Source organism: Castanea sativa, chromosome 6 (assembly GCF_040712315.1).
Source record: "Castanea sativa cultivar Marrone di Chiusa Pesio chromosome 6, ASM4071231v1".
Taxonomy (NCBI): Eukaryota; Viridiplantae; Streptophyta; class Magnoliopsida; order Fagales; family Fagaceae; genus Castanea; species Castanea sativa.
This window is the reverse complement of record NC_134018.1, coordinates 3,673,535-3,684,314: the sequence shown is the minus strand read 5'-3', so window position 1 is coordinate 3,684,314 and position 10,780 is coordinate 3,673,535. Positions and strand designations below refer to the sequence as shown.

Sequence of the window (10,780 nt, the reverse complement as noted above, 5' to 3'; positions counted from 1 at the left end):
TATGTCTTTCTATTTCTTCTTGCAAATAAAGTGTTTATTCAAACCAAAAAAAAAAAATCCTTTTCTACGATTTGACTATAATTGGTGAATCATCAATTCTCTATGCATCTATCATTTTTTTATGCACCACTTAACACACTTCAGACAAAGGGAAAGAGATAAACTAGAAAGAAAGAGACAAAAAAACAGAAAGGCTTTCTATCTTGAAAGTGAAAACGCTACACGCACAAACATAGTCCATCACTCACTCTCTCTCTCTGTGTGACAGTGATAATATCTATCTATGGCTCGCAGAGACAGAGAAGAAGCTCTGACATTCACAAACCCATCATCATCCTCTTCTCCACTCACAGTGTCAGACCCACTTGATGCTGAGTTCGGTTTCTCTCGCCCGGACTTCAGGACGAGTCAACTCGCTGGGTCAGTCGAGTTCTACCGGCGCCATGTCTTCCTTTGCTACAAAAACCCCCAGGTTTGGCCCTCCAAAATCGAGGCCTCCGAATTCGATCAGGTTCCCAGGTTGCTCTTTGCTGCTGTCATGGCTAGGAAGGCTGATATGAACAAAGAGGTGTGTGTCTGTCACTGTGATTTTTTTGTGGTTTTTAGTTTCATTCTGGTGAAAGTTGGGTTTGGTATTTTGTTAATTGAAATTGGTTTTTTGTGTGATTTTGTAGACTTTTGTGTTAAGTGTTGATATTGGTTCATTGTAAATTTAATGAATTGAAATGGGTATGATTTTGGTTCTTTTGTTCAAAGTGTTGATATGGGTTCATAATAAATTTAGTGAATTGAAATGGGGTTTTTTGTGTGATTTTGGAGGCTTTTGTTCAAAGTATCGATATGGGTTCATTGTAAATTTAGTGAATTGGATTTAGGTGGCTTTTGTTCTAGGAGTTGGTACGGGTTCATTGAAAATTTAGTGAATTTGAATTGGGTTGTTATGTGATTTTGGAGGCCTTTGTTCTAAATGTTGATATGGGTTCATTGCAACTTTAGTGAATTGGAATGTGTTTTACATAGCAATTGTGATTTTTTTATTACAGTTTCAGCTGGATTACTATTGCTGTTTCAAACTATTATGTAGGAGAACAGTTCTTGGCCTTCTGGTTGTCTGTCACAGCTTTCATGAGTGTGGGGATAATGTATTATAGATGTGCAATTTTTTTATTATCAGCTGCTAGTTGACCGTTTATTACCTAGATCCAATGTTAAATGTGGCCAGAAAATTATTAAATTTGATTATTATGGTAATTAGTATTTTATATTTGTTTCATAATGAGAGTATCCACCAGCATATGAGTTTAGGCAAGTGAATGAAGTATTGTGATGATAGTGAATAATGCTGTTTATTGATCCTTGATCTTACCGGTTACGTCAATTGTATAATTCTTTCCTTCCTAAATTTGTTTGTCGACATGTTGCTTGCTGTTCCATAATCTCCCTCCCTTCAGGCATATAGTATTAATTGATGTTAACCTTCATTCCTTGTTTCTTTCCTCTTTTTTCTCTTCAGACCCGCTTGACAATATGTGAGGGACATGATGGAGCTAAGACATCAAATGGGGATGTATTAATCTTTCCAGACATGATAAGATACAGGTCAATGACATGCTCATTTGGCATTTAGTTAGATCCTTTTTCATTCCCCCCCCCCAAAAAAAAAACAGAGGTTAATATTGATCGAGTTTGGTGAAAAATGCAGGAGATTGACCCACTTTAATGTTGATTCATTTGTCGAGGAAGTGCTTGTGAAGAATGGTGAATGGCTTCCTAGAACTCCTGAAAGATTAAAGGGTTCCTATGTTTTTGTATGTTGTCATGGGTCACGAGATCGACGTTGTGGAGTTTGTGGACCTGCCTTGATTAGTAGATTCAAAGAAGAGATAGAATTACATGGGGTTCAAAGTACAGTTTTTATTAGCCCATGCTCACACCTTGGGGGGCATAAGTATGCAGGAAATGTTATCGTATTTGGATCAAAAATCAATGGAGAAGTCACTGGGCATTGGTAAGCAGATGTCAGTTGATTGATTTACTTTTACCACTTAATGCGTTCAAGTTTTTCATACTATGTGATTTAGTAGGTAAAGTTTTTCATCCTTCTCAATAATACATTGATCCGTTTATTGATAATAGAGCCCTCTTTTTTTTTTATTTTAAATCTATAGGTATGGATATGTCTCTCCAGAGGATGTACCCGTATTGCTTGAGCAACATATTTTGAAAGGAGAAATTGTAGATTGGCTGTGGAGGTAATGTTCTTATTACTTCGTCCTTTTTTTGTCCACGTGTAAACTGTAAGATCTCTTTCTAGGTAGTTTGCATCTACATCAGAGCTGTATCTACTTTTGATATTAGTTTTAGCTGTATGATAGGAGCATACATGAATTTTTTTTGTTTTTTTAGTCATGAAGCTGGGAGGTAAGAAAGAAAATAGTGTAATGGTAAATTGTGCTTCAACTGACCCAAGATCTAGAGTAGATATAAATGAGTTTATCCATCCTCATTTTTTGTTGCTGCATTGTAGTGCTAAACACTTGCTGGTCCATGTTTTGTCTCCAAGCATGATTGAATTCAAATTGTTGATTAGGCTTTACTGAAACATTTGATGGTGTGTTTAGGGGTGAGATGGGATTCTTGGAAGAGGAACAGAAGAAATCCCAAGAAATAAGGATCAAGTTGAATGGTAAGACAGATGTTGGGAAAAACTCTGAAGAACTATCACAAACGCCTAAGAGTGAGGACACTGCTGCTAGTCGATCTCAACTTGAGGTAAAGGGATGTTGCCAGGGAAATGGAAACTCATACTGCTGCCAAAACCCTGTGTTTCCTAAAAAGCTAGAGAATCTAGATGCCAATGTGGGTGCAGCAAATGTGATTTCTGATAAAAATAGCAGCAAGGAACTAAACTCCGGGATCAAAAGCCTACTTTAGCACACCCCAACGTATGAACCATGATTTTAGTCCCCCTGAAGCAATGCTATTCTTGATTGAATACATTCTTTCCTTTGGTAATAGATTGACTTCGTAACTATTTGTTCTTAAGTTATTTGATTGATCACTTGTAAAGATGTAAGCAAAACCATAAGGTTTCACATCACATCTGGAAGACTAGAACTCATAAGGAGCCCTACTTCGATAATTTGAAGTATATATATAAGGAAGTAATGTCCCAGTCTTTGGCTGGATTATTTTACTCCGTATCCATGAAACACTCTAGAAACTCCATGGATTGATTGTGTGATGGATTAAACATGAAACCTTTGGGTTTATGTCATGCTTCAAATCAATGATTCTACCACTTGAATAACCTTGAGTGGTGTTGATAGCCCTTGACTTCATATAATTCTCGTAATATTGAAAATATGACCAACAACACAAAACATTGATTACTGGTGTTTTATTCATTTATTTATTTTGGATAAATGATTAAGTCATTAACGCATATCAAAATTTGCAATGCTCTTTCCTGAAAGAGTGCAATATCTTTAGAGGAAAAGTCCAAACACGAACTGTATTTACAAGGCTTTAATGCTCATCTAAAGCTTGCATCCCTTATATGTTAGGTTTTTGATCCCCCTATATCCTCCACCACTTCAAGACTACATTTGGGAACTCTCATAACTCCTCCTTAATCATGAAAAATGATTACAATGTGCAATCTCAACATGGGTTCTTTCTATTGTTATATCATTGTTCACCTTATAGAAGCCTTAAGGAGGAAAGTACCGATGAGCACGACATTTTTACTCACATTGTATGCTTTCTCTTGTGTCTATAATCTGATTCTGAGCATATTGTATTGACTCTCTCTCCATCTCATTTTGTTTATAAATTGTTCCATTTTGAGGTATTGTCCACTTTGGAATTTAATAAATGAAACACAATTCTCACAAATTTCTTAATTTACCCTTTAATATATTTGAAATGTCAATTTTTTTCCATTTAAAACAAAACTCTAAACTCATTATAGATGTGGCAAAAAGTACAAGACATGTCAATTAGAATTTAAAGCATGTAGTCTACTTTTCAGAATTGGAATAGACAACTTACAATAATACAACATGCCGAATTCTTAAGATTGAAGAACAAGTAGAGATCAATTAAGAGAAAGATTTATCCAATAGACAATCTTAACAATTACATCCAATCACAAATTGACAATGTTGACCATTACATCCAATCACATACTACAAGAAAGTTACAAATTTTTTCATAGGAACTTACCTATTACAAAGATACACATAGCAATATGATACCAAAAATTATTCATTGTCAGGTTTGTCTATAAGTTATTACAATAAACCCTAAACCCATTATACACAATGTGGCAAAAAAGACAAGACATGCCTTGCTTGCATTTAAAACTTATCATCTACTTTCACATAATAATTGGAATGGGAAAGTTACAATAATATGTTGCTACATTCTCTGAAGTTTGAGCAACAGGAAGAAATCTATTATGAGAGGGATTTATCTAAGAGATTACCTTAACTATTACATTTAATCACAAACTACACAAAAGTTATTCATTTCTTATAGGGACTTACCTGTCACAAAAATGCACATAACATTATGATACCAATCATATTCATTATCAAGTTGGTTCATAAATTATTGTAACAAATCTTAAAAGACAAGACATGACTAAACTTAATTGCATTAAGATTCAAAACTTGTTTTCTACTTTTAGGAAATGTTTGGAATGGGGAATTTACAATAATACATCACCACATTCTCTAGAAATTAAGGAACAAGAAGTGATCTGTTAAGAGAAATATTTATTCGAGAGACAATATTAACAGTTACATCCAATTACAAATTGACAATTTTTTGTTACATCCAATCACAAACTACATGAAACTTATTCCTTTTTCATGGGGACTTACCTATCACCGAGATGCACATAGCAAAATATCATACCAATCACATTCATTATTTAGTTAGTTTGTAAGTTGTAATAAATACTAATTGTGTTATACATGATGTGGTGAGATAATCAAGACATATCTTGCTTGCATTAGGATTTAAAACTTGTCATCTACGTTTCCAAAATGTTTGGAATAGAGAACTTACAATAATACAACACCGCGTTCTCTAAAGGTTAAGGAACCATAAGAGATCTGTTAAAAGAAAGACTTATCTAAAAAACAATCTTAACAGTTACATCCAATCACAAAATGAGAATCTTAACTATTATATCCAGTCATAAAATCACAAAAGTTACCCCTTTTTCATGGGGACATACCTATCAGAGATTTCACTTAACAATATGATACAAATCATATTTATTATCAGCTCAAATTTTAAGTTATTATGTTGTAAATATGATACTAATCTCATTCATTGATACCTTCATTTGTAAACCTTTTATATAATAATAAATAATTTAATACTACTAGCTTTAACATTTTCTATTTGAGATAGTTAAAGTAAATATTATGAATGTCACCACAAACACAATACAAGCACACAAAGTTTTAGCCTAGCTAGTATGAGCATTATACTACATCCAAGAACTATAGAGTAGACTAGAAAAAGAGATCCAAGAGTCTAAAGAGAGACAGGCACTCCGACTTTAAGGGTCAAGAAACTCCCCTTGACTCTATTTTTATTATGTACACATTTAGCAGTTGTTGAATTTTTTATCACTAAATCAATAACAGTTCACCAAAAAGAAACTAAAGAGTCACATCTTTAGCAGTCCCAGCTCCCATAAAGTTTGGTTAAATGGACCTCCAGCAACACTCTTAAATTCCCTGTTCTTTTGCTTGGAGAAGAAAAATGAACCATCAAAAGATGAGTTCCATAGCAACTTCAGGGAAGTGTGATTTTATAAATGACAGAAGTTAGATTATTGTTTTGAAAATTGGCTTTGGAAATCTGAGTTTTCATTTTGTTACCATCACCATTCCTTAAAAGTAATTAGGATAAATACACCAATCTTGTGGTGATCAAAAGAACTGCCCATCTCATGGTTCCTCTGAAAATGACGCTGGTGTTAACTAGTCTTTAAGCTAAGCTGAAGCAATAATGCATAAGCAATTTGGTGTTATCTATTTATTTATTTATTTTTCTGCCACTCAACCAATTATACCAATTATGGCAAAACATGAGTCCATACAAAGCATACGATATTTGATTGTTCAGCTTCCACAACATGTAATGTAATGTGGCATTGCTCAATTCTCCAATAAAAGACAATTTGGATATCATATTTTTCCTTTCCTCGCTTAAATTCACCCTCGTTTTGCTTCTGTTGGTGGGCTTTTTCTCCTTAATACAAAATGCAATTGTTTCCCCTTCAATTAAATCCTGAACCTTAGAACAAATATATATATATATATATATATATATTTCTAGATGAATAAGCAAGATTTTATTCAACCTTAGTAATCCTACATGAACAAGCAACAGTACAACGTGCAGAAAGGGTGCAAACAGACAAACAAAACTTAAACATAACAAAAAAAAGCAAAAACACCAAGACAATAAGAAATAAGTCTCACTGGCTACTATACTACAACAAAAACAATAACCACACAATCTAAAACAGTAATGGGATCTCCCACAAACAACATAACACCTTTTTCTGAATAATGTTCGTAGAAGACTTCATGCATAACTTGTAGGAAACTTGAAATTTATACCCTTTGCCTTCTTTGTTGACTGCAATAATTGAAGGTTTTGCAGGGATTACTTAGATATGAGATTCCCACTGCTACAAAGAAGCCAACTGCATATCCAATCTCCAGTCCTTCCCATGAGAACCATGTTTCCTTACTCTTAAGCTTTGGTGGTTTTGTTGGCGATAGATGTTCTGAGCATGGCACGTGAATTTGCATTCCACACAATCCACTGTTGTTGGCATAACTATCTGGATTATTCATTGTATCCATTTGGCTACCTTCTGGAATCTTACCTTTGAGTTTGTTGTTACTCACATAAAAAATAGTCAATTGTAACAGATTTGCTATGGATTGTGGAATAGAGCCCGATAGATTATTGTGTGACAAGTCCAAACTCTCTAGATTCTCTAAATCACCAAGATTAGCTGGTATTCTTCCAAAAAGGTTGTTATGTGAGATGTTGAAAATTTTTAGAGCCTTCAGACTTCCTAATGAAGCTGGAATTTCACCAGAAAGGTGGTTCATTGACAAGTCTAACAAGGAATAGCCCTTGAGGTTGTCAAATGACAAACCTTGTATTGACATCTTCCAATTCACAATCAGATCATGAGTTTTGAATGACAAAACACGTTTTGCCTTGTTCCAATTTTCAAGCATATCAAGAACTTGGTATTCACAAGAGACAAGATTAGAAAAAATTTCTCCAGGCGTTTCAATCATACCAGTAAGATTTCCATGATTTGTAGGGATTTTTCCAACAAGATGGTTGATCGACAGATCAAGAATTTGGAGGCTAGTAAGATTGAAAATACAATCAGGAATTGAACCTTGAAGGGAATTGTTCCGTAAAATTAGAATTTGAAGGTTGGATATTTGACAGATAGAATTTGACAATTCACCTGTGATTTTGTTGTCATGGATGCCTAGGTATTTAAGGTTGCTCATATTAGAAAGATTTCTAGGGAAGCTAGTAAACTTATTTTTTCCCAATGAGAGAAATGAAGTTTTTTGGGAAAAGTTTGTTGAAATGTCACCTGAGAATTCATTTGAAGATAAATCAATGATTCGGAGAAGTTTATTGGAGCTAAAATCTGGTAGGGTGTTGCTTGAAAATTTGTTGTTCGACAAGTCCAGTAAATAAAGATCAATGTTGGAGATGAATTTAGGAAGCTTCCCTGAAAAATTGTTGCCATCCAACATAAGAGCCACGAGTCCAGTGGCATTACTAATGTTGCCTGGCAGTTTTCCATAAAAGTTGTTCCGAGACAAGGAAAGAACTTCTAGATTAGAGCCAAAAAGTTGAGGTGGGAGAGTACCTGTTAGACTATTGTCTGACAGAAATATATGATCGACTTTCATTTCAACAAGCCATTCTGGGAACATTCCTTCTAGCTGATTCTCACTCAAGTCCAAATATGCAAGAGTCTTCTGTGTAGAAATCCAATCAGGAATTTTTCCTTCAAGACCACAGGATTTCAGAGACAACTCGGATACCGTAAACTTTGGCACTATCTTTGCACTGTTACTCCAAGTGAGATTATTGCCACCGATAAGAAGACTCGTCAAGTTCTTCATATCGAACAAGCAGGATGGGAATTCTCCACTGAGCAAGTTGTTTATAAAGTTGAGTATATCCATTTTTTTCAAATTCTGTATGGATGATGGGATTGTACCTGTGAGACTGTTGTAGCTCAAGTCCAAATCGTCTATGTTAGATAGATTGCCAAAATCAATAGGAATTTCCAATGACAATGAATTGGAGCTTAGGGCCAATCCTCTCAATTTCTTCAAACTCACGATCGAGGTTGGAATTTCACCAAAGAAAATGTTTTCTCCAAAAGACAAGCCGCTCAACTTTGTCATATTCCCTATCTCCGGGGGGATATTTCCATGGAAAGAATTGTCAGACAAATCAAGAAATTGAAGAAACCTCAATTGAAAAAGTTGAGAAGGAAGGGAGCCATTGAAGTAATTGCCCCAGAAATAAAGCTCCTCTAATTTGCTTAGATTGGCAAAGCCGTCGCGTGGCAATTCTCCTTGTATTCCGTTGACGGACAAGTCAAGCTTTGTCAAGGTTCGAATGTGAAATAGCGGTGTCAAGACGGTGGAAGTCGACACTCGCCATGGTCTCTGCCAATAGCTCATATCCCCCAGATCTATTTCAACCACATTGCTCGAACTACACTTGACAAAGGGGAACAAACAACCATCAGAGCTGGAATTCCATGATTTTAATTCATCATCAGTAAGATTGGAGAGAGGGACTGTAAACTGAAGAAGGGCTTGTTTTTGACATTCAGGAGGACAAGAGAGAGTAGGGGTGAAGAAGAAGAAGAAGAAGATGAAAAGTACAAACATTATTAGTAGGCTGAGGAGTTTTGCCATTCTTCTTTGTTTACGGACTCAGAATGGGAGGAGTGGCGTTGGAATAAAACTAGTACTGTAAAAAATGATTAAAATAAGCTATAGCTCAAGTTGGATTTAAACACGAAGTCAGTCAATTTTGAATAGAATTAGTACAGTGTAGTCAAGTTTTTTCTTTTCTCTTTTCTGTTTTTTTTTTAAATAAAAAATCAAAGATGCAGTCTAGTCAAGCCAAGTCAAGTCAATTAGTTAAAAAATAATAAATAAATAAAACTTAAAGTTATGTGAAACCGTAGGTGGGTGTGCCCAAGGAAAGGGGCAGGAAGGAAGAGTGACAAATAACAATTTTAAAGCAATCCGCGTAGCCGCAAAAAGAAGGCACTGCTTTTTATTGTGAACTTGATGAGAAATATCATAAAAAGTAGGACTATCACGTTAGATGCGTGACCTGACGAAGATTAATAATTTAAATTTAAATTATTAAATAAATAGTAATAACAAGCGTTTGAGTACGTGATTAGATTTTTTTTTTTTATGGTAAATAATTTTCATTAATTATAATTTAGGGTTATTGCATTTTTTAATCATAAAAATATTTAGAGATGTGATGAGATTTATGTGTCTATGGGTGAAAAAAAATTTAAATTTATAATCTCATCACACACCTACGTATTTTTGTAATTGAAAATTGCAACAACCTCGAATTATGATGAACGAAAATTATTAAATTTTAGAAAAAATAAAAAAATAATAAAAGTCTCTAAGCAATTATAACTACAAATATCACATAAATAATTTCTAATGCAATTATAACTACACAGATGGTTTTCATTCCACTATGTAAAACTAAGGGTGTGTTTGGATATCACTTATTTTGCTAAAACTGAAAAATTATTGCTAAAAGTGCTGTAGATAAAGGTAAAAATTAGTTGAAATAGTACAATGGAGCCCATGAATAGTGCCAAAAAGTGCAGTGAGTCCATAAATAGTAGTAAAAATAAACTAAATAGTAAAATAATTTTAATTTTTAATTCTAACTCAGACGCACACTAAAATTCCAAAATTTTTGAAAATATCTTTACACTATATACAAATATTTAATATTTTAATAATTAGCCCCCCAAAATGGAACTTGGCCCCCAAGTATTTGAGTTAGTCCAATTATGTTCTTATAAAAATTGGTCAATTGGTTTTGTAGTTATAGAGAACGTATTGTTTCACAAAGTAATTTTTTATTGTGAAACGTGTTTTCATCTCTCATAAAGTTTTAGATCATTCATGTTTTTGAACACTTCATTAGTTTAATTGAAAATTTTTTACTTGCAATGATAGAAAATTTGGTAACCTATATTAAGAATGAACATTTTAAGGATTTCACAATGAAAGATGGTGAAGGATGATTTTTTTTTTTTTATGGAAATTATGGTGAAAGATAATTTATTTCTATGAAACATTTAATTTTAAAGATTTCACTATAAAAGATTCTAACTTCTATATATGTGTAAATGTATGTGTTTGTGTATATGTGCAAAAGTTTGTATAGACTAGTAAATTAGTAACACAAATCGACCAACAAACAAAAATTTCTGGTTCCGTCCCTAATTGCATATGCCAGTGCATGAGAAGAGTAGTATTTAATAGCACATGAAAAAAGGCTAATGGAGCAGCTGTAGAATTGTAAAATAATAGATTACTTAAAGTGTTATGTGGGTTGAAGAATCACCGTTATATATTGCTAGTGGTATACGTTGAACGTAAATTTTGGTCTAAACTCTAAAGCTATAAAA

General features: G+C 33.8%; 2 protein-coding genes across 2 annotated transcripts; one reads left to right on the top strand and one right to left on the bottom strand.

Moving 5' to 3' along the window:
• The first annotated feature begins 106 nt into the window (after positions 1-106).
• On the top strand, positions 107-3,200 carry LOC142641061 (altered inheritance of mitochondria protein 32-like). Its single transcript, XM_075815432.1, has 5 exons — positions 107-568; positions 1,514-1,599; positions 1,703-2,008; positions 2,169-2,252; positions 2,622-3,200. The coding sequence occupies exons 1-5, from the start codon at positions 284-286 to the stop codon at positions 2,932-2,934; spliced, it is 1,074 nt and encodes a 357-aa protein (XP_075671547.1). The 5' UTR covers positions 107-283; the 3' UTR covers positions 2,935-3,200.
• Positions 3,201-6,356: 3,156 nt separating this feature from the next.
• Positions 6,357-9,061, bottom strand: LOC142641057 (receptor-like protein 46). The gene has a single exon (XM_075815426.1). The coding sequence runs from the start codon at positions 9,012-9,014 to the stop codon at positions 6,645-6,647; it is 2,370 nt and encodes a 789-aa protein (XP_075671541.1). The 5' UTR covers positions 9,015-9,061; the 3' UTR covers positions 6,357-6,644.
• Positions 9,062-10,780: the final 1,719 nt, after the last annotated feature.